Source organism: Hydra vulgaris, chromosome 13, assembly GCF_038396675.1.
Source record: "Hydra vulgaris chromosome 13, alternate assembly HydraT2T_AEP".
NCBI classification, from domain to species: Eukaryota; Metazoa; Cnidaria; class Hydrozoa; order Anthoathecata; family Hydridae; genus Hydra; species Hydra vulgaris.
The window spans coordinates 52,840,725-52,866,305 of NC_088932.1; the positions used below are offsets into that span (position 1 = coordinate 52,840,725).

Consider the following 25,581-nt stretch of genomic DNA (forward strand, 5'->3'; position numbering starts at 1 on the left):
TCTTCCCAGTTTGCAGTGGAATGGAAAAATGGAAGTAGCTAAACTGATCGACCAAATGTCATATATTTTAAAGAACTTTCTAACTATATTTTGAGCGAAGCAAAGAAAAACAGCGAGCAGACAAAAGAGTATCAATATCATAACTATCATAATTATCACAGCTGCAATAATAATTAAAGCCTAAATTCGTAAAATTCGGAAATCAGACGGTATCCACCAGACTACTGAAACAATAAGAGCTGGACCAGATTTACCAATAAACCAACTAGGCTGCAGCCTAGGACACTACAGTTTTGGGGGCCCCAAAATGGGTTCAAAGAATGATTGCTAAAGTTTTTAGGGAGTTAATAAAAATATAACTTTTATGATTATAAAAATTTCCTCTGGACAATTTTAACATTTTGTACAGTTCTATATTTCCACAATCATTAACAAACATAGCGCAATCATTAACAATTGCAACACTAATTCCCTTGGAAATTAATTCTGCACGAATGAATTCTACAACCAATCTATAGAGGCCGTTACACTTAACTAAAGATATAAAGATACAAAAGCATATAACGAACAGGTTAATGCTAGATAGAGTAAAACGCCCAGTGTTCGCCACTTTTTCGGACTTAGTTTCATATAAGTATTCATTTCTTGCTCATATTTTCATAAACTATAAATCTTTTAGCCTTAGCCTATAGATCGAGAGTTGGTCTTTACAATGCGCATAAATTAAACAATCGCCGATAATAAAAACGGGGGCCATAGCCCCGAAAGAACTAAATAGTGACCACTAGCAAGTAACATATGTTTGCAATCTGGAAATTTTTACATTAGTTTGTTTTCGCCACAATCAATTTTTCAATATAAATATTTCTTTTTCTTTTTAATAAAGATATATTTTTAAATCTAAATTATTGTTAAAGGATCAAAGTTTTATATCAAACAGTAAAGCCAAGTATATTTTGAGAGGGCAAAACCAAAAACTAGAACGCCAGCTTGTACGAAATTTTGAAGAACAACATAATTTTTTTTAAATAGAGTTGTTGTCCCATGGATTGCTTTCCAAATCAGCAGTTAAAGCTCCGTCAATCAATGCTTTCAAAGACAGCATAACAAAGTAATTTTTAGAGACACAACTGCTGCTTTGTCTGAAGCGTCTGTGTTATCATTTTTGTCAGTATAGAGGGGCCAGGTGTAGCACCTCTTCATTAAACTATAAATAGATTTTATTTTGATCACTGAATATACATTTTTACACTTTAGCTATAAATTAAACTAGAAATCTCAATCCGTATGATTGCGTGAAATCTAAAAAAAAAAGAAATAACATTAATAGATAAAATGTAGAAATGTTTTCACCAAATTTTTTATTAATCTAACGAAACAACAGCTGGACCATAGAGTAGTCATTTTGAAATTAATCTTACCTAAATAAGATGCTGCTTTGGACTTTCTTTTTTGCATGGAAAAATTATGATTTGAATCGGACTTAGAATAGGGGAGATTGGGGTATTGGAGAACGCCTAAGCGGGAATGCGAATTAAAGACACCAGTTATACAAAATTGATCATATTTATTGCTTATCAATTAGTTTAATTATTCAGTCACAAACCCTCAAAAGCAGTTTTTTAAAATTTTATTATAAAATAAAAATTTATGGCAAAAATAAAACCCATGGTGTTCGGAATTACCCTACCTACGTGGGGTAATTCCAAACGCATCGGGGGGCAATCACAAACACTGTTGTGTAATAACGAATAAAATGCTAATTGTAATAACTAAGTCTAAAAATTATAGTATGCAAAAACAACAAAATAAGGAGAGGCTTTATTTCCATAGAAGCTACAATAGAGTGTTACTTAAGAAAAAAGTTGCATAAAATTATCAGAAAAAGTAAAAATCAAATTATAGTAAAACAACATCCGCAGCTTCATTATATTACTGCACATCTGGAACTGAGCATAGGATCCCTTCTCAGCAGGTAAAGAGAAATTGTCGAATTTATTTTTCTACAATGCTGTTTTAACCATGTTCGGAGTTACCCCGCGTTCGCCATTACCCCACTCTTCCCTACATCATTTTCTTTTTGACTGGGGGTTTTGACTTCTTCTCTTTAACAAAATTTTCACAATTAGAATAACCATGTCTAATCACTTGTTTAGAACACGCGATTAGACAACATGCAGCTTTAGAGAAAAAGTAAGTAAGATCATGCTAGGGCGAGTGTTAATTAACGGATTTTAAAAGATGTTGGGCAGATGTACAGTATAGGGGAAAGTATTTTCAAAGAACAAATGTTTTTCATGGGGTCCAAATGAGGTTATTACTGTTTAAAACTCGGGTGGAATTCTAGTTATTGTTTTTTCGAGTTTGTATTTAATCGAATATAAGGTGAAAAAGTTCGGTCTATATATAGTTTTATATAAAGTTCGCAACTAGTAAGTCTAGTGACTAATAGGATTAAATACTGATTTAGGGAGCTGCTAATCTATTTACCGACTGATTTTGGGAGAGCACACCAAGGAGTTGTTGCCTCGTTAACTTTTTAAAATGTATTTGTTATATTATGGGTTTGGGTCGGGACATAGAAAGTATTTATTATTGTTCCTTGTTATTTTTAGTCAATTATGTCAAAAACACGCGTTGCGTAAACTTAAAAATATGCATTCTAATGGTTCAATGCTTAAAATAGCATTACAATTGCGATATGCCACTTTATCGAGGTAATAAATGAACGCGCAGAAATTAAAGTTCGCAAATCTTTAAATATATGTAAAAAATAAGAAATCTTTTTTTAATAACCACTCCTTTGTTTTTGTCTATATCGGCTTTCAAAACATTTTAATTCAACTTATCTCTTAGACTCAACTACACTTTTAAATGTGAGCTAGAATTGACACCACCAATGTACCTTAAGGTGTTTCTTACTTTACAACAATTGAATGATACAACAAATTGAATTTTTTTGAACCTGCTGGCTTTGTACAGAAAACTATACAAAAGCTTTTGCCTTTTGAAATTTCTCCCAAATTTTGCACAATTAACATCTTTGGGTTTAATATAAAACCAAAAAATTTGTTGTCTATAAATCCACTGCAACAACAGTAACAAACCCGTTTGCCAAGAGCTTATAAAGTAGATTTTTTTTGAATTATCAATTAACTGTCAAATTCTATAAAAAATTTTCTTATTGCTTTATAACCCAGACTAGTTTTTTTCATAATTAACGTAGCCAAGCAGCACAACACATTAGTAAATAAAAAAATAAACAAATTCGAAACAATATTTTATTTAAGTCTAAAATTAACTTTTAACATATTTTCTTTTTTTGCTATGTTCAGTGTATTGTTTATCAAATTTCTTGCTAGAAGTCTTCCCCTCACTGGAGTTATCAACAGATGTATTATATATCAAATTATTGAATGTTAAACTGCCCATAGATGAAGCATTTTCAACAGGGCTACTAGCCATGTTACTTCCTGTTAATAAATTACGATCTGGTGCTACTTCAGTATTTGGTACTAAAAATAATTAAAAAAACTATTTACAATGATTTTTATATACATTATCAATGCATTAGAAACACGTAAAAATTTCAAAGATACTTTTTATGTTTAGGAGTATCAATGTATGATTTATATATTATATCATATTAGTATATATTATTTTATGATTTATATATTACACGTCTATGAATGATTGATGTCATGTGAGGCTTTATTGTCAGCCCGAAATACAAGTGTTGTATTTGTAGGGGCAGATCTAGACCATCTAGTAATGGAGAGCGATTTACAGGTTCAGTCGATTTGGTGATCAATTATACAATCCTTGTATAATTGAAGATTTTTTTAACTTGAAATGGTTGTAACTTAAAAACTAAATAAAATTGTAAAATATATTCTTGTAAAGTCAATGTGTTTTAATATATCTATTTAAAAAATAGATAAAAATCTTTTTGTGAAAAAAAAAATAATAATAATAATTCCATTAATTCGAAAATAGTTCCGTTTTATATTTTATAAAAATTAAGCTTTAGCATTTTTCACTGATAAAAATTTTTATTAAAAAAGTTTTTTAAGAATAATTTTTTCTAATTTTTTTACAAAAAATAACTATTAATTTTTATTTAATTTCGCTTCTTTTGAGTACCAGGTTGATATATTTTTTAATATTTTTTTTCAATAATATTAGGGACCGGTCCGATGTAAAGGGTCTTGAGCAACTCCTTAAAATATTTTTTTCAAAAAATTTTTAAACCTAGTGTGTGTATGTATGAATTTATGTATGTATGTATGTATGTATGTATGTATGTATGTATGTATGTATGTATGTATGTATGTATGTATGTATGTGCGTGTGTGTATGAATGTATGTATGTAAAGTAATCTGTCTTTATGAAATTAATTATTACATGTACAATTAATACATGTACAATACGCTGCCCTATGCATAGATAAATCTGTCAATAAAACAAAAATAAAAAAACAAGAATTTTTTTTTCTTCATTGTCTAGAATAAAAACCAAAACTTCATTTTGCAAAAGAAGATACATTAACTATTTGCAATAAAAGTTGAGCGTTTGTGATCGGGTACATAGAATTTTAATATGAATAACTTTTACTGCAGCAAAAAAAAAAAAAAAACCCATTAATCTTTGTATTTTTTTTTCTTTTTACTTTTTCTGAATAAACTATTATTGCTTTTTTTATTATTTCTTACGTTTTTATTGGTTTAAAAGTCAAAAGTTTAGAAGTCAAAAAATAAAACTTTTTTTTTTTTAATTTATTGATTATCAAAATCTTGATAATCAATAAATTAAAAAATATATATATTTTTAATTTATTGCCCATGGTTACACATTTAGTTTACTTAAGACATTATAATGCCATTTTTTCATTTAAATATGACATTATAGAAAAGTTGAGGCAAATTTTTACAACTGGAAGCCCATCTTTGTGTTGACTTGTTTTGCACATCAGTATTGAGAATTCTTATTAATATACTTCTTTGTGCTAACTTGTTTTGTACATCATGATTGAGTATTTTTATTAATATACTTCTTTGTGTTAACCTGTTTTGCAATTCATGGTTCAGTATTTTTGTTAAGATTCTTCTACTATTAGGATTATCATCAAAGGATACATAAAATTAAATTGGAAGTTTTATATCAAAGTTTTCATTAAGTGAGTTACTTTTAGCCATGGTATTAAGAAGTTGTACCTGTCCCAATATAAAATTAGTTTAATGTCATGGGCAGGACAGCCTGTTTTTTGCTGTAATAAACTTTGTTACAAAAATTATATAACCAAAAAATCATAAACCTTAAAATAATAAAAAGATAATGTAAAGTATAAAAATAAAAAAATTATTTATAATAAAATAATACATTTTAATATAAAAATAATATTTAAATAATAGTTAAATTATTTTAACATATTAAAAAATTGAATTATTCATCAAATAACATATAAATAATAAAATATATAAACACATTTAACATACACTCTGCACTTGCATCATCGCAGTCATCATCTGTAGAAACTTCGTCTTCGCTTGACTCAGGATGTACATATCCTGAGAAAAATCAATGAAAACCTAAAATACAGCTTAATGACATATACCTATTTTATACTTAAATTTTATTTAAATTAAATAATGAGCAGCCTTCTGAACTAACGTCAGATTTGGCAATACCTAAAAGTGTCTAAGTGCCGGAAATTTTTTGCCTGATTTTATATTATGGCAAAACCTTTGTATTTTTATGTTGTTATTATGGTGAAAGTTTTGTATTAAACTGATGCCAACCAAAAATAGTTATTTTTCCATTTTTTTAGGATTGAATGCATGGTGAGAAAAATCAAGTGAATTCTAAACAACTAAATGTTTGTTCAGTTTTTAATTTCTACACAATTTAATATTATCTTGGTTTCAATTTCTATTATGTTGTTTAAATGATAAATAATTTACCCATAATAATATATATATTTTTAATTACAACAAAGTTCCAAGTTTGTTTTAAGCTAAGTAATGCTTCTAAATCTGCATTAACTACAGCTGAAGGCTGGTCAGTGAATTCTAATTGGCGGAATTAATGTAACAGGATCCCAGAACATGAAAAAAAAAATAAGCATAGAGAATGGTATCTAGCATAGCATGAATTAGAATGTCGTCTTTCAATGCAAGGCGGTATTGACAATTTTATTGAATCATCAATTAAAGTGGAAAAGTGGAAGTTTGGAGAAGAATTATTGATGTTTTCCTTTTCTTAGGAGAACATAGCCTTGCTTTTCAAGGATCTTCATAAAACATTGGTAACTCAAATAATGGAAACTTTTTAGGTCTGATAGATTTGCTTTCTAACTGGGACCCTATTCTAAAGGAACATGTCCTAAAAGTAGCTGAGTCACTAAAAAAGATTGCAAATACATTACCTCTCAAATGATATCCAAAATGAGTTAATTGCAAAATGTTCTGATCTTGTTAAGAACCACGTTTTGGAAGAAATACATTTGGCAAAGTACTATGCAATAATTGTAGATTCTGCAACAAATTCATCGCATGTTGAGCAAACAATATTTATTTTACATGATCTAGTTTGCCATGAATTGCGATATGAAATTGTGAAACGATTTTTGAAACTTATAGATTGTAGTGACAAAAATGGTTCTGAAATTGATTAAAATGAGTACAAAAACAATAGAAAATAATGCTATTCCACTCGCTGATTGTAAGGCTCAAAGTTATGACAATGGGCCAAATATGTTAGGGAAAAACTAAGGAGCACAAGCAATATTAAAAGAACAGCATCCTACTGCTATGTTTTCTCCTTGTAGCTGCCATACATTTAACTTATTTGGTAATGATGCTGATGAATGTATTCTGGAAGCCATAACCTACTTCGGAACTATGCAAACTATATACAACTTATTCAGTTGTAGTCCGAAGAGGTGGGAAATATTATCTAAGCATATTGGTTGTTCCCTTCATAACATATCTGGTAACAATCTAAACAATTAAAAATTTAGAAAACAATAAAGAAAATCATTGACATTAGGCCTTCGTCATATCTAATTTTAAAAAGACCATAACCTAACCATATTACTAATTACTAACCATACTATAATCTCCCTTCATTCTAATATAAGTAAACTCTTTCAAAAAGCAATGCAAAACAGGCTCTATGATAAAAACATGTGCCTTTACACACATTAGTATGAACAATCTACAATGTCATTGAAATCACTAAATCAATTAGAAAAACTTTTGATAACAAGCATTTTGCATGTGATGTATTTGTTGATTTACAGAAAGCTTTTGATACAATAGATCACTCTATTCTTTTAAAAAAACTATAATAATATGGAATTAGAGACCAAGACCCCTTAAATAGTTTTTTATATACAACAAAACACAATTTGTTTTGCAATGACTAAAATCTACCCCTTTAATGGTGTAAATATTTTAATGGTGTCACTCAAGATTTAGTATTAGAACCTTTTTTTTTATATCAATGATTTTAATACATTTATTAAATTTGCTACCACTTATCACTTTGCCAAATATATTTATCTAATGTTAATTAACAAATCACTAAAAAAAGAAACAATTACATTAACCATGACCTTGCCAAATTAGTTGAATGAATTCATTCCAACAAACTTTTTCTTAATTCCTAAATGGAACTGTTATCTTTAAGTGAAATCAATCACATGAACTTTAGATTAGGTGGGATGGAATTCAACACTGCTAACTCAACCAAATTAATTAGTATCCAAATTAATTTTTCTTTTATATTTTGTCTTAAAAATTAGCAACTACTAGCAACACGAAACTAAGATGACACTTATAATTTCATCATCTGCAACTCTCTTGATCAGCAATGCTGACAGGTCATCTCTCTTTAATGACATAAAAGTCAAACAATGTTACCAGTTATGGCTCTACAAATACTATGTTGCCTTCAAATCATTTTAAGTATGCCAAACAAACCATCCACCAAAAAACAACCACAGATGATAAAAAAAATGTTGTCTCTGATTTGTTTAAGAAAATCACTCTAGTCCCACAATGAAAGCTCAAAATGGAAAAATAGAGCAGTTTTCTCTAAAATCCTTCAAACTTGCTCTGGCCAATGACAAGTGCATTTCAAAATAACTTTTTTTTGTACATAAATAGTAAGTACTCTGTAATAAATCAGATTTCATCAATTTGAATCACCAGTTTCTCATTGATGATTTCACCAGTTTTAGTGAGATCATTAGCTATGACAAAATCATAATAACCAAATTACTAAACAATCAATTTCAAGCAGTTTTCAGCAAATTTGACAATGACAAAACTCCAAGCTCGTGGTCCAAAGCAAATGTAACACTCTTATTCATGGTTTCTAAAATAATCCAGCAAATTACAGCCTGATCTCTCTCACCTCAACCCTGTGTGAAACAATAAAGAAGCTTGTCAAAATAACATCTAAATTCAAACAAACTTCTAAATTCAAACAAACTTCTTGTCAACATAGCTTTGTGAAGAAAAAACTATGTGCCATTTGCAGAGTTGTTAACAAGGCCAAGGCCAAGACCAAAGCTAAAAGTTACAAGACCAAGAGTTTTGAGGTCAAGGCCAAGATTAAGAGTTTCAAGGCCAACGCCTACGCAAACATTTTCAAGACCAAAGACTTCAATTTTTGCCTTACATTAAGGCCAATTATTAACAAAACTGTAAGTAGCATGTGCTGTGACAATAAAACCACATTTTGTAAAAATAGACCAAGGTTATGGGCAGAAATCAACAAAATCAATAAAAAAATATGTATTTTTTTTTTAGGTTAAGGCCAAATAAATCAATGCCAAGGCCAAAACTTTCAAGACCAAGGCCAACAGTTTCAAGGCCAAGGCCTCAATTTTTGGCCTTAAGGCAAGGCCAAGGCCAAGGACTAACAACTCTGGCCATCTGCTTGAAACAATTGACTTTTTGATTACATACATGGCCAGAAAATTACCACTTGACAATTTGCATTGAATTCAAAAATTCTGGAGAGTGATCTGTCTTGTCAAACTACCATCCTATTAGTCTTCTTACTATCCTAAGCAAAGTTTTTGAGTCTTTAATTAACAAACACTTAATCTCTCATCTTAAATCTAATAACTTACTTTCTGATAAACAATATGGATTCAGGGTGTGACAAATCATTATTTTAAATAATTGTTGACGTTCGTTTCTTTATTTATTGACAAACGCCTAATTTAACAGAAATGTCAAATAACAGGGCTGACAACGCGGAGAGAGGGGAGGGGGAGGCACATGCCCCACCCCACTTTTTTCTAAAGGCCCTTTATTTTTAATTTTTTTATTTTTTATTCAATTATAAGGGAGTTTTATTTTCAAATAACTTTTATTCTAGTAAATAAGATATATAATAATTAGATTTATCAAAGATGTTTATTGAATTTTATCCATTTTATATTAATTTAAAACAATTTTTCACGCATTTGCAAACTGCACACAAATTAATGATAACTAATATGCAATAACCTTATGACTGTCAACTGTTATCTATTAATAAAAAATAGTGAATTTTTCTCTATTTTAAATTGAGAAAAATTCACTAATTTGTGAACTTAAACTAAATTGAGAAAATTCACTACTTTGTATTAATAGTTGACAGTCATAAGGTTATTGCATATTAGTTATCATTAATTTGCTTGCACTTTACAAATGCGTGAAAAATTGTTTTGAATTTATAAAAAATGGATTTGAATTAATAAAAAATGGAATTAAATTGAGAAAAATTCACTATTTTATTTTAAATTGAGAAAAATTCACTATGTAAATTAACTAAATTATTTAGTTTGTTAAATTTTTTTACTAAAAAAAACGCATAAATAAAATAGAATAAAAATAAAAATAAAAACTAATAAAAATAAAAAGAAATTTAACTAAAACTAAAATAAAAGTTTTTTCTTTTTTAAAACATTTAAAAATAATATTAAGTATTTAACAAGTTATTATATTAAGTTATTATTAAATACTTAATATGATATTATATCTATAATATTAGGTATTTAATAAGAAAATATCATATTATTGGTGTTGTTAAACGCACAGTAAAAAATGAAAACTACAATAAATATAATAGCTCTATATATTCTATTAAATTATATATATTTCTGCAAATCTTGAAAAAAAATTTCAAAACTTTAATATGATGTTTGTTTTTTTGTCTTTTTTTTAACAAATGTTTGCACGTTCGTCGATTTGTTGTGCCCTGGGATTTCGATATTCTCATTCTACTGGGTTTTATCGTGCATTAGATAGATGTGGAGAAGCTAAGGCTCTTGACATTTCTAAAATTTTTGATGAAGTTTGGCATGCTGGTCTTCTCTATACGCTCTCTTCTTATGGTGTATCTGGTAACATTTTTGAGATTATTGAATCCTTTCTTTCCAATCGTAGTATTAAAGTTGTCCTCGATGGACAGCACTCTTCTTCATATCTTGTCACTTCAGGGGTTCCTCAACGTTCTATCCTTGGCCCTATATTCTTTTTAATTTACATTAATTATCTTCCAGATATTCTCACATCTAAGGTTGCATTGTTTGTTGATGATACTATTATTTATTCTTGTCTTGATAAAAAGCCAACACACTCTGATTGCTTAGAGGGGGCATTTGAGCTTAAAAAGGATCTCACTTCTGCTACAGCATAGGGCTCACAGTGGCTGGTGAACTTTAATTCAGATAAAACCCAATTTTTTTCAGCCAATCATTATTGCAATAATTTAGATCTTCCTATATTTATGAACGGTGATGTACTCAATGAGTCATCTACCCTTCATCTTCTAGGCTTCACTCTTACTTCTTATCTTTCTTGGATATCATATATCGAATCATATATCTAAAATTCAATCTCATGTTACTCATCATTCAATTAAACCTCATCCTTTTTAACTATGACTGTTCCTAACAACTCCAAAAACTCTTATTTGTCTAGTTTTTATCCTCTAACATCAGTTTTTTGGAATTTGCTTTCTTCATCTTGCTTTTCTGATTCATATAATTTGCAATCTTTTAAGTCGTCTGTCAATCATTATCTTGTTCTATAAACTTCATCTTTTCTTTTCCAGTAACTTCCAACTCTAATAGTGGTTGCTTGCAGCCTTGTTGGAAGTGATGTTAAAAAAATAAAAAACTATTAACTAAACTAAACTAAATAAACTATTTTTTAAACATGTTTACTTCCAACAAGGTTTGCAGGCTTGTTAGAAGTAAACATGTTTACAAAAAAAAAAAAGTAAAAAATAACTACATGTTTACTTCTAAAAGTTTCATGCCTTAGCAATCATTAGGTAAAAAATACATTACCTGATATCATTCATTCTTGCTGAAGAAATACAGAAAATAAATTTTAAATTTACTTTCATATATATATATATATATATATATATATATATATATATATATATATATATATATATATATATATATATATATATATATATATATATATATATATATACATATATATACACACACATATAGAAAGCCTATATACTCAGAGAGCAGACATACATAAAACGACGACCATGTTTTTGTCAAAAGAGTGCGCTGCATAAATAAACTCGCATAAAAACAATTAAAAACTTAATAACATTTTAAACAAAAATTTATTTTTAAAAACAGAAACATTTTATTTGGCGAATAAATAAATGCAAAGAAAACAGCAAAAAAAACTACTTGTATTTTATATATAACTGAACTAAGGTAATATTTGACAAAAGTCTTTCAATTTAAATTAGTCCTTTTGTTTAACCTAAACTTTCATTGCCAATGTTTTATCATACTCTTGCTGCCAAGTGTACAAGAATTTTTTTTATTTCTTTTCTTTTTGCATGATAAATATTTTTTCTTAAGGCTAAATATCAAGATGTGGAAATTCTTTCAATCTTTTTAACTCTAGAAATTATGTATCTTGCAATATTAAACAAACAGTTTTGTTTAGTATTACTTAAAATTAAACTGGAGGTTTTATGTAACCTTTAGGTAAAACAATACACTCTTTCTGTTGCGGCTCGAGCACCTTACTTTTAACTGTGTCAAGAAAACTTGATAAGAATTGACAGCCATCTATACCATTACTGCCCTTTGACAATTTTTTCAAGAAGAAATTTCGCAAATTAAAAATTGATGCTGTCAATAATATTACACCAGATTGAATAGGTTTCCACCTTGTTTTTTCACTTTGGCTAAATACACGTAATCCAAGGAATATCTCTATGATTTCATTTTAAAAAGTTATTGTTTTATTGTAAACTTTTTGACTTTTTATGCTAAGAGCCATAGCATGATTTTGTGATGTCATTATTGCATACAATTTATCAATAATTCCTATAAATCAAGCGTTGTAAGCATAGAATCATCTTTTTTTCACTTGCAATAATTTTTATTCCACAACTTACATCATGATTTATTACACATGTTGCTCTTGACACTTTCATTTTGTTGAAATGTTTTTCATCAAGATGTAATTTTATGAGCAGACTTAAAATCTATTCCTTCTTGAAAGTTGACAAGCTAGTTCATTCCTTCTTGAAAGTCTACAAGCCTTTTCATTCCTTCTTGGAAGTCTACAAGCTAGTTCATTCCTTCTTGAAAGTCTACAAGCCTTTTCATTCCTTCTTGAAAGTCTACAAGCCTTTTCATTCCTTCTTGAAAGTCTACAAGCCTTTTCATTCCTTCTTGAAAGTCAACAAGCCTTTTCATTCCTTCTTGAAAGTCTACAAGCTAGTTCATTCCTTTTTGAAAGTCTACAAGATTGTTCAAGTGTTTTGAATTTATAACTAGTGATAAAAGTTTATATTTTTCTTCAATCTTAGCTGTATTTACAAAATGTTTGTTACATAAGAGATGTTTTTATATTCTGTAATAAATGTAGAACATCTGCTAAAAAATCAATACTACAAGTTGGGTCACACAAGTGTTCAATTAAACTGGAAATATTATCATTTTTAGTACAGCTAATAATAAAAGATCTCCACATTGCCTAGTTGATAACACCCATATCAGAAGTAACACTATTAATTTTTAATCCTATATCTTCAGCATGTTTTAATATAGTTAGGATAATATTTTTTAAAACATCATCATTAACAGAACTTGCAGTATAATAGTATGCTATAGTTAGTTTCCATCTATACGGTAGTGGTGTAGTGGTAAAGCGCTTGCTTCATAAGCGAGAGGTTTTGAGTTCGATTTCCACCATGCCCCTGGTAGTACCGCGGTCAACTTGTTTCTTCGCGCAGCGGCCTTGTTCGCCAAGGTTCGTGTTTCAGAGTTATAGAGTTGAAACAGGGTTATAACCACTATTAGGCAGCCTCCTCATCTGTAGTGGCCTTCTCGGCCTTGAGGAGGCGAATAAGAAAAAAAAAAAATCTTGCATATATTTCTCCAAGCATAATAACTAAAGCATGGCTAGCTTAGCCATAATGTTCCGGTAATGTGATAACTTCATAACATGAACTTGCAGATGTATCATAGTCAACACTTTCCGTTATTGACATTTCATCAAAAATTAAAGCACATTCTTTTTCGTGAATTTTCATGACATTAACTTTAGTTTTCATAAGATCAAAAACTTCTGCTAAAATATCACTTTGGAACTTTAGATAATCTTTGTTGTAGGGTACCTAGTGATGAGTATGGTAAATTTAATTAAAGTAAGTTTTCATAACCATTTTGACCACACATAAATTTGAGTTCCAATGCTTCATTTATAGTATCATTTGATCATTTCATAAACTTCATATTTTTTATACTTAAAGATAATATTTGATCTTCTTTAAATATTGCTTAAACTAGTCTAAACTTATCTCTTCTTGTATGATTATACTTTTGAATAGCATTTATTCTTGCTTTAGTTTTTAAAACATTTATCTTTTTCTTTTGAATAAAGACTTTTTATTAATTTTTCATTTAAATCTTGTATAAGTAAATTTTTATAAACCAGTAATGCAAAGTGATTCAGATACTCCATTGTCATTTACTTCAATTAAAATATTTCCCACAACTTCTTCACTTTCTATATCTTTTTATTTTTTTAGTATTGGAAAGCGCACAACTGGATTTTTTAGTTTATGTTTTGGTGTAGCATGGTTAAAGATTGTAGAAACTGCATTAAGTTTAAGTTTTCTTAAGCTATCTTCTTTAGTTTTTTCCCCACTGATCAGCATCAAAGTGTACCTAAATAAAAGAATTGATCCACAACTATGTGTATTTAAGGCTTCTTCGATGAATCAAATCTAGAATAAATTACATAGAGTTGTATTTTTTTATGTTTACTTCTCATAAAAAGCTTGTGTTTGTAGGTGTCCAGTACAATCATTTAACTTTAGAAGTCCAAATAGCCTGCTGTTTTTGATTTCTTGAGCAACATTTCATCAGAAATTCTTTCTCAGGCCTGTTATGGCAGCCTATTGCAGCACAACCAGGCATATCAAATATTTAACAAAAATTAGTAGTAGTCTTTACTCGCAGTTATTTTTTTTGGCAAAAACATGGCGTTTAAAACCATAAAAATCAAACATTCAACCAAAAATGATCACACTTATGTCCGCTCTTTGAGTATATAGACTTTCTACATACATACATAAATATTAAAATACTAGATGTAATGAACTGTGACTGTGTCACATGGTGCTTTATTATATACCTGTTAAATGCACCTCTCTGTTTCCCTCAATGGAAAAAGTCACCTTTTCTCCTATTGTAAAATTTAAATTTAAAGATTGCTGATAGCAATAACCAGATTTAAGTGTACATAAAATAAATATTTTAGCATTTTGCTCTAGACAAACAGACACAGGCTCTTCAGAATCAGAATCAATTCCTACAATATAAAATGTAAAACCATATAATATAATTAACAACCATTAAATAACAGTAAAATATATTTAACAGCAGTAACATACATTACCTAGAGTAGCCATGGAAACATGAAAGGAATGCTCGACAACCTGTGTGTACTGTTTACCAGCTTCCAATATAATCCCTAGATAGATTAATATATATATATATATATATATATATATATATATATATATATATATATATATATATATATATTTACTATAGCAGATATATATAAACATTTGATATATCAGCAGATATATACAAACTGCACTCCATGCATGTTCTACCTATTTAGTCAGTCAGTGTATGTACTAAAGTCCCTGGCATGAATGCGTGTTTAGACTTTTGACATAACACTGAAATAGCCTGCTGTTGTGGGCTTCAGTACATACATGGACTATCTTACAGTGACGGATCCAGGAACTTTTAGTCGGGAGGCGGGAAGGGTATTGTGTATTTTGTACCACATTTGCATCTCCTAAAAAAAAAAAGGTCCTCAATTTCTTAGATATTTTAGGACTTTGAGATTCTGAGGGGGAGGGGGCAGGATGTTTACCCCTATCCCACCCTGGATCTGTCACTGTTATCTCAGAGCCTGCTGTTGCAAAGGAGTGCTGCTTTATTGACAAACGGTTTGGCATGGGGCAGCAATATTTTTTTCTCTTACTTTTCTGAAAATGCTGTAAGCTATGAAGGTAGGAAAAACTTGAAACAATTTGTTATTCATATCTATATACGCTATATTGGATATAATATATATATATATATATATATATATATATATATATATATATATATATATATATATATATATATATATATATATATATATATATATATATATATATATATATATATATATATGTATATATGTAAATTTTCATCTAGTTTTTTTTCCTCCAACAACAGAGAAAAATAATTAAATAAAAATTTTATGAGCACAAAGGAACAGTAACTGTAAAAGTATGTAACTTTGCAGAAGTCACACAAGATTGAGTTTTGGTTGATGGAATAAATAATGATAGCTCACTTGAGCAGCAACCTTAGTAGTGTTTGTAGAAAAGAGAAAGAGATTCAACCTTCTGATGACTCTATCTAAAAGAAATAGTGTCTTATTAAAAGTAACAGCCCAAATATGACAATAGTATTCTATACAAGAAAAATGTATATAAGGTTTCCATGAATGGTCAATAGCAAAGGGGCACCGGAGAAGATATAAAGTAATAGCCAATATATTGCAATATTTATAAGTTATTAATCAACTGAATTTTGTTTGGGTTAAAATTATTACTTACTTGTGTGCTGAATTCTAACGTGCATATTATAATTTTATTTTAAAAGTGTTACTAAAATAATAAATTGACACTGAACTAAATTAAACTATTGAACTTTTCAAGATTATTAAACTATTTATTATTATTAAACTATTGAACTTTTCAAGAAATAAACTATAAACTAAACTATAAAATGGCTTCAGTTTGAGATTAAACCATTAAAGGATGACCAGTTTAATACTTGGTCATTTTTTCTTCATTAAGCACTGGCTTAATGAAGAAAAAATGACCAAGTTATAAACAAAGAAAGCAAAAACTGAAAAGGTACAACAATTTACTTTGAGGAAATCCTAATATATAATATTTATATATATATATATATATATATATATATATATATATATATATATATATATATATATATATATATATATAAATTATGTGAAAATAAACGACAACAATAGTTGCAACAACTTAACAACGCTTGTCATAATTTATGACTAATAAAAGACAAATAATAAACTTTATTTAAAACCCAATAAAATAATTTGTTTCATATAAACTAAAGATCATACAAGATATTTGTCAAAATAATATTTACCCCAAAACATTATTAATTAAGGAGATGTAACCAAACTATGCAAAAATAAGAACCAGAATTAGGCGATTGCATTATGTTATTAGAAAGCAAATAGTTATGCTATTTTTGAAAAGTTTCGGATATTTTATCTCATGCGGACAGCTAAAGAGCGAATTTTGTTAGCGTGCAAATTAGTCAAAACAATCAGTGCAAACTTGCATTATTTCTAGGGGTGCTCCGACGTTTTGGCATCGGTCTAGGTAATTATCGGCCAATGCTGATTGTTTTGAAAACATCAGTTTTTTTTGTTTTGTGTTTCTATATTGTATCCGAACCTTTAAGTACTCCATAAACGAAAATGCATGTATAAACCTAAGTTATAATATAGGCCTATATGTAACCTCTTAACTTTTCGAAATATTTTTTGGGGGCGACTGAATAAGTGCGAATTTCATAGCTGCGAATCTGCATAAGTGCGACTGGCACAAGCGCGAACTGGCATAAGTGCGAATCACTTGCAAAAACTGGCATAAGTGCGAACTAGCACAAGCGCGAACTGGCATAAGTGCGCCAAAAGAATTTGCAAACATTGGCATAAGTGCGAACTGGCATAAGTGCGAACTGGCATAAGTGCGAAACAATTGCAAAAACTGGCATAAGTGCGAACTGGCACAAGCGCGAACTGGCATAAGTGCGCCGAAAGAATTTGCAAACATTGGCATAAGTGCGAACTGGCATAAGTGCGAACTGGCATATGTGCGAATCAATTGCAAAAACTGGCATAAGTGCGAACTGGCACAAGCGCGAATTAGCATAAGTGCGCCGAAAGAATTTGCAAACATTGGCATAAGTGCAAATTGGCATAATTGGCGAATTGGCAAGTTCGCACTTATGTCAATTCGCACTTATGCCAGTTTGCACTTATGCCAATTCGCACTTATGCCAGTCTTTGCAACTGCTTCGCACTTATGCAGATTCGTAGTTATGAAATTCGCACTTATTCAGCCTCCTCATTTTTTGAACTATTTTTTTTATCAAGAGCTCCCCACTTTTTTATTATCTTTTTATAATTCATAACAGCAACTATATGGCTTATGGATCCAAACTTTACAAAAACAGAAGTTTAAAATCAAGAAAGGGGCTGTCCATTAATTAAGTCAACAAATTTTTGACGATTTTTACCTCCCCCTCCCCCTTGTCAACAACTTGTCAAACTTTCAAAGACCCCCCTATAAAATTACGTCAACATTTAATTAACCCCCCCCCCCCTCATCCTTAAGAAAAAAAAATTATTTTAAGTAGTAGTTACATTAGTAGTTTACAACTTCAAGAAAAATTTCTTTAATTTTCTAACATATTTTTACAAATAAACCCAAATCTTAAATCATAGCCTCTATATCTTCCCATAGAGATCCTAATTGCTCCTATATTGTTATTATTGGCATAGGGTCTGGTTGAATAATTTCTTGGGGAACCAAAACACCAGACAAGTCAACATTTTCTTCATCTAGCCATACTACATTTAGCATCTCTCCATAAGCAATAATTGCCATGAGTTCTCTCTATCTTTTGGCAGCCACTCGCATTGGACGAATTCTTTGTTGTTGGGGTGCATGTAGTATTTGACTGGATCTAGATATACATTTTTGGTGTTGTTGAATGTGCTTCTTTAATATGGCTTGCGAAGCAATATAAACGGGACAGATTTTATAGATCCGTTCAAACAATGACAACTGAATAGATGGACAATATATATCATATGGAAGAATTTTGAAAGCTTTTGCTGATCGAGGTAGTATATTTTCAACTTTAATAGACTGAGTACAGAAAAGAAATGAAAATTTATGTAAGTTTATATCAGATATATCTGGTGCTTTAAGACCCTTATTAGTTTGACAGACTGGAATTGGTGGGGGGATAAATCTATTAGCAATAATTTCAAAATACGAGCTTCTAATCGGTTGGCAACAAGTTAAATCACAGCGTTTGATAATTTGTAAAAAATAGTGACTTGTTCTTACATGGTTTTGGAACCAGACTTGATCTTTGATTATTAAATATTCAACTTCAAGCTCAGACTTTTCAGGCACAATATACTCTGCCACTATTGGAAAATTATCTATACTTACTTGCTTCCAAACTTCTGACAATGTTTGCCCAGCATATTTGAAGTTTAATTTTTCCAATTCTTCGTCAACTGTTCTACCTTGTGTGTCAAGGTGGCTTCCAAAATGTTCATGCGACAAAATTAGTCCGGGCAGTTCTCGACTAAGAGGAGCCATTCGTCTTCTACTCGATTAAACGCACTTCTACCAGGCACATTTGTTGCTACAAACATTGGATCAATGTTTTGCTTTACAAAATGATGGGCCTGAATATGATGCAGCTTCTGGTTTACCTAAGCCATCTTTTTGGATTGCCAGCATAAGCAGGTGGTATGAGTTTGTGTCTAGATGCTACAACCCAGTTGTGATCAGGCAATGTTACGCGGTATTCGACGTGCATTAAAAGTGGGGCTTGCTTGTTAGCTGCTGTCAACCCTATGGAGACTCTGGCTTTGTCATCTTGACTGATGAAGCATACTTTTAAAAAAGGTGATTCAAAGTAGCTGTACAAAATCGACCATCAATGTGTTTTGAGTGTAAATCATTTTGTGCTCGAATAAATTTCACTGGTACAGTTGCTACATGGCGTTTGCCTTCCGATGAAAAACTTCGTTTTGGCCGGAGCCGAGTATAAACAGCACTTCTACTTATTTGATAACCGTTAATATTTAATTGTTCTGTCAATTCATCAAAATTTCTAACACTACGATACACATCACTTTTTCCATGAGCAGCAGACCCATACAATGCAATGTCAACGATGGTTTTTAAAAGTAGCGGCTGATCTTCTTCAATTGTTGGTCGCCCAGCTGTCTGTCGGATCTTTAATTTACTTTTCTTTTAGTTCCTTTTCCTGATCTGAACTTATAACACCACATTCTTTTCGTTTATACAAGCCAATCAAATCGCTCTTAAAGATGCTTATCTGACTCTGTAATTCATCTTGTGCTTTTGCTTTGTATTTTACAGATTTTTCATTACAAGTAGTACTAGATGGACCAGCTTCAAAATCGATTTCTATGTGGTCTTGTTGAATGCATTGTGTTTGTTGTTTCACAACTTTTAACATTTTTCATTTGATGCTACTTTTTTAGGAAGGACACTTCCAGTCTTCATTGAATGCTCTGCCCAAAAGGTCAACAGTGTTGCCTTATTTTTCTGTACTAAGGCGGAATAACTATTTAACAACAAACCTATTTTTTTTTGGCAAATCGTCCTCTTTTTTTAATTTATTCCAAATTTCAGTATCCTCTCTTTGATCTTGCTTACGCTTGTTGGGAAATGCTTTTATGTATGCTTTTTTTTTTTTTAGGTGCCCCAAGAAGTCTTTACGGTCTTATCACAGAGCACCGCAGATGAGCATTTAATTGGAAGTTCACGCCTCCTTCCTAACCGATGTCGCAAAACTTGCCCAAAGATGAGGTTTGAACCACGAATGCTTTGTTTCTAAGGCAAGTGCGCTACCACTGCGCGACGGCTACTCATGCTTCATACAACGACTTGTGAAAGTTTGGTTTGTCCATTGTAAATCTCAAAAAAAAAAAAAATAATTCAAAACTTGATTTAGATTTGATTTAATTTATATCTAAATCATATGATAATAAATTTGTTATTTAACACAAAAAAACATATAGACCTTAGCCTGTTTAACAATTATTTAATGGTTCTGAACATTCTAGACATGTAATGTATTAAAAAGATATTAAATATATCCTAGATAAGACTGTCGAAAATCGTAAAAATCCTTGCCCATGTACCCGTCAAACGAATGGGCGGTTACCGGCGAAAAATAAACTTTATATAAAAGTTGTACCTGGAATAAAAACCATATAAATTAAATGGGTAGTTTTTTTTTTTTTTTATTTCAGATACAACTTTTATATAAAATTTATTTTTTCCCAAATTTTTATTAACATTAACAGTCGACATGTTAGTTTTTCTCAACCGTAATTGGAACTTAGATTTTAAGGATGTTATTGATTTAAAGTTGTTCTTCTTTACTTATATGAAGACTTTATATTGTTTTAAGTTTTCATATTCGCAAGTCCCAAATATGGTTGAGAAAAACTAACATGTCTACTGGTAATGTTAGTGAAAATGTGTTTGTTTGTTTTTTCTGAAACTTGAATTTCTTTGAATGACCTTTCAAATAATTATGTTTTCCATCTTCCAGGTTTTAAGAGAAATTGTTGAAGCGACTACCTAATAAACGAGTCGGAGGAGTTCTGATTTATGTAAAGGAAAACATTGTAGTTAACGTAAAGAATAATAAGTGGGTTTCAAAACTTTCAGAACGTTATGTTCGATGTTTTCAGAAATTCTTATTTCGATAAAGAAATCTTAACTATTGGAATTTTTTTACAAGATCTTCAAAATATTCTTTCACATTATGTGAAGAAACTACGCTTCAAACGCAGCCTAATTTTTTGTTTTGGGAGTAATATATAAACATATATATGTATATATATACATATATGTACAAACAAACGCATATATATACATACCAACGCAGCCTAATATTTTGTTTTGGGAGTAATATATAAACATGTATATGTATATATATACATATATGTATATACATATATGTATATATATATACATATATGCATTGGTATTGGTCTTTACCCATTGGCATCGGACAAAAATAAGGATCGTTTTTTTTTTGTTTTGTTACGAATGAATATTAAAACAACTTCATCAATAAAAAACCCTACGTCACGAATCTGCTCAAGACTATGGACTTTCTAACCTACAGCGTTTCTCATAAGCTTTCTGTAGAAGTGCTCTTTCTTGACTTAGCTAAAGCTTTCGACGAAATCCTTCACAGAAGACTATTGCAAAATTGGAAACCTATGGAATCGGTAAAATGATTAAAAAAAAAAAAGGTAAAATGCTTAACTGGGTTAAAGCTTTTCTTACAATCAGATTGGACAACAACTGCCTTGTTTGCTTCAACTTTTTCAACAACCACGTTGCTCAATCATGTAACGCACTACCAAACAGAGTTGTCAGTGCTATTAGTATCAACTGTTTTAAAGTAAAACTCGATCAGCTATCACCATAATTACCACAGCGCATCATCTTCCGTGCAATTTGCGTGCAGTTAGCGTGACAAGCTGTTGATGAGCTTACAAAACACGTCCATTTCGTGTAATTTAACTAACCAACTAACTAACTAAAATACGAAAGCACAGCCTTCTCATTCAAAACCCAATAGTAAATTTGTGTACGTTTTCCAGCTAGTGTCTCTACTTCTCAGCCATTTTATTTACTTTACCTTTTAATGAACGTTATAGTCAGGGTTGATTTAAATACTTCTTGGTCTCCCAGCATTATTGGCCATCTGACCCCTGTTGATCTCTCAGTATTTAAGTTTAAAAGCAGTTTACAGTAACAAAAATATTTTAATTGTTATGCTACGGCTTTAAAACATATTTTCTTTTGTATTTAAAAACGTATCGCACATTATTTATTGCACAAAATCACGTTTGTTGAAAATTATAGTGGCCTTTGCTATATAAAGTTTATTATAAGTTTTAAAACACATTTCATTGGTGTTATAAAACCTTTCTATTTTTAGTATTGGATATAATATACTTATGATGATAATAAAACTTGTAACATTGCAATTTTATTACAATTTTAAAGGGTAAAGGTGGGACGTAGAAGAAGTGAGATATTACAAAAACTACAATTAGGAGAGGTTCCTAATCACTATTATCTAATGTAAACAATGAGATTTCTTCCACTCTATTTTCTACTCAGAAATTACTTTTTTTTCCTGCGTGTGGTAAGACTCCATTTCGAAAAGTACCTTCCAAATAGATTTTTTTGAGGAACAAAGGAAATGTCCCACTTTTCCCTCATTACTTTTGTATAATTAAACTATGGAAACTTCTAGAATATTTTGATGAAGATTACGTTGTTTACAATTTTAATAGTTTTTAAATAATAATTTTTAATAATTTGTTGTTAACTAATTGCTCGTCCAACTTTACGCACACTTGCCCCTTTGACCTTGATGACACAGTTCCTCTCAAAAAATCAAAAAAATATAAACTTTATTATAATCTTCTGTCAATTTTCGGGGATGGTTTTGATGGTGGATGGTTTGGCTTAAAATGATGCTTTTATTTATTAAAATTCGTTTAGTTCAGTTCATATATTAAATAAAGCGGATTAAGATATAAGATTATCCTGGAAGTATTTTTTAATGTCTCGCTACTCCCCACTCTCCCCTATAGCAAGCTAATAAAACAATTAGTTACAATAATAGTATAGTATATAGCATAAATGCAGATATTTAACATAATACGAATTTCTGCTGACTTATCTAGTTTGTGTTCCTCGTTGCAAAATCGCTATTTTTATGGTTACGAGTTGTCTCTATTTAGTTGCTAGCTTATTTAGCTAACGATGCTCGTGACCAAATCGATGCCTTTACCGTTAAGAATATTGCTAGCTTGTTGCTAGCTGAGTTCTATATCGATGGAAGTCAAATCAGATTTTCTATTTGAAATAGAATGTTTTAGTCTTTTTATATTGAATATAAAAAGACTAAAACGTCTTTGAAAGACGTTCTAGACGAATGAATGAAATCAATGAGTGAAAATGAAAAGTGAATGAATGAAATAAACTGATTGAAAGAAAGATTTTTCTTTTAAAAATTAAGATTATTATACAATAATCTTAATTAATAGCAAACTCATATAATAGTAACAAATTATTATATGATAATCAAAACTAATTTTTATTTAAAGTAATTCATTACTTGATTTTTATTAAAGAACAAGTTCTTAAATAAAAATTAAATAGTGAATTACTTTAAATAATTATTAAAGAGTTATTTAAGAAACAGTCGTTTTTTTATTATTGGTATTTAATATGTTGTATATGTACTTGAATTGAAATTAAAACGTTCTAAAAAGTGTTAAAACCAATTAACTATTTTTTTAAAACTTTCTCCGGGTTATAATACTTTCCAGGTATTAAATTGAAGAATGGAGTATCATTTTGTCTAAAGATCATAAAACTTCAGTTTAAATTCAACGTTCAGTTGCGTCTATCAAATCAAACAACTAGAAACAATCAACAAGTGGATAGAATTAAGTTAATATTACTTGATCAAGGTCTTTTAATATTGTATCTGTATAATTTTATCTTCTGGCTTGAGCTGTACACTTTTTTTAGGTGATAAATGCTCAAAACATTAGAAATCAAAAAAAAATTTCATTTTCACAGACGTCCACCACTATGTAAATAAATTATTTATGACATAGATAGTTTTATATTTTAAGGAGACCGGGACAAGTTGGCTCGGTTTTTACTCTATGAGCTCTGTAGCCCTAACAGCAGCCTAATTTTTTTGAAAATATTAAAGTGTAGTCTCAAAGAGTATGAATTTGGGTAGCTGATAAAATTTGCATTCATTTACAAAAAAAAGTTCTTGAGGCCTTCCTGGGCCCTCCAAAAAAAAAAAAAAATTGTGACAACTTACCCCGCCACGGGGTAAGTTGGAGCAAACTATAAAAATGATTAATAATGTACTATTAAGTGCAAAATTTTTAGAAAATTTTTTACTATTAATTTTGGTAAAAAATTTAACTCAAAAATCTAATATTATTTTTAGCTGGTACCAAATATTAGTACGTATAACAGCCAAAACAGTATCCCACTTTTTGTCTGTGAAAAAAACCCTAAAGAAAGTTTTCTAATTTTTTTGTAAGAGTAAGTTTTTTCAATATTGTTAAAAATTAAAAAAAACAAAAAAATTAATTTTATAAAAATATATATTTTTTTCCATAGTAAATGTTATGAGCCAGCTTACTCCGTGAAAATTTTGTCAACTTACCCCGAAAGGCTTTTTTTTAATAAACAGTCTATAAATCCTAAAAAAACGGCAACATTGAAAAAATAGTCTGACTGGATATAGTAAACCAATTGTGACTAGAACTTTTACAATAATTTTTTTTTCATACTACCAACTTTTTTTTTTGTAAAGTAAAAAGAAAGCAATGTTCCAAAAGTTACGTTTTTGTCCAAAAAACACATAAACTTTAACATCTTCCATGCGCATGCGCGAATCCTGACAACACTATAAAGAATGATGAAATGGTCAATTAGGAATTTTATGTGTCATTTTTTTCACTTTCTGATGAAAGGCTCTGAAGATAAACGCAGTTCGTCAACTTACCCCTGAGGTCAACTAGCCCCGGTCTCCCCTATAAACATAAAATAAAGTTCTCTAATAATTTTAAACATGAATAAAATTTGCTGCACCAAATTGTTTTTATCTATCTGCTAAAAATATTTATAATTTTTAAAGTAACTTTTTATCCGTCCTTATAAAAAGTTACTTTAAAAATTAAAAAGTTGATAGCAATTATCTTTTGATTTGATTTATCAAGTGATAGCAATTATCTTTTGGTTTGAATTATCAAGTGATAGCAATTATCTTTGGATTTGAAAATACTATGATAGTTACCTTTTTTCTTTATTTTTTCTCTCCATTTTTTGCCGTATAAAAAATATAAATTATTTATATTTTTTATACGGCAAAAAATTTATTAAATACAACCAATATTTCCAATATACGGTTGGCCGGGGCAAGAAGAAGACACAATTTGTCTTATCGCCAAGTCCCGAGATGGATTCCGCAAAAAATAAATAATTTCGTATAGAGTATATAAATGTTACCAATATATATAAAATAAAACTTTATTTTT

General features: G+C 29.7%; 1 protein-coding gene across 1 annotated transcript; it reads right to left on the minus strand.

Moving 5' to 3' along the window:
* Window positions 1–3,267: 3,267 nt before the first annotated feature.
* LOC105843188 (46 kDa FK506-binding nuclear protein) lies at window positions 3,268–16,933 on the minus strand. The gene is made up of 5 exons (XM_065816777.1): window positions 16,773–16,933; window positions 14,962–15,036; window positions 14,698–14,874; window positions 5,497–5,568; window positions 3,268–3,515 (listed from the first exon to the last, which is right to left on the minus strand). Exons 1-5 carry the CDS (start codon window positions 16,780–16,782, stop codon window positions 3,298–3,300), a joined length of 552 nt encoding a protein of 183 aa, XP_065672849.1. The 5' UTR covers window positions 16,783–16,933; the 3' UTR covers window positions 3,268–3,297.
* Between the last annotated feature and the right edge of the window lie 8,648 nt (window positions 16,934–25,581).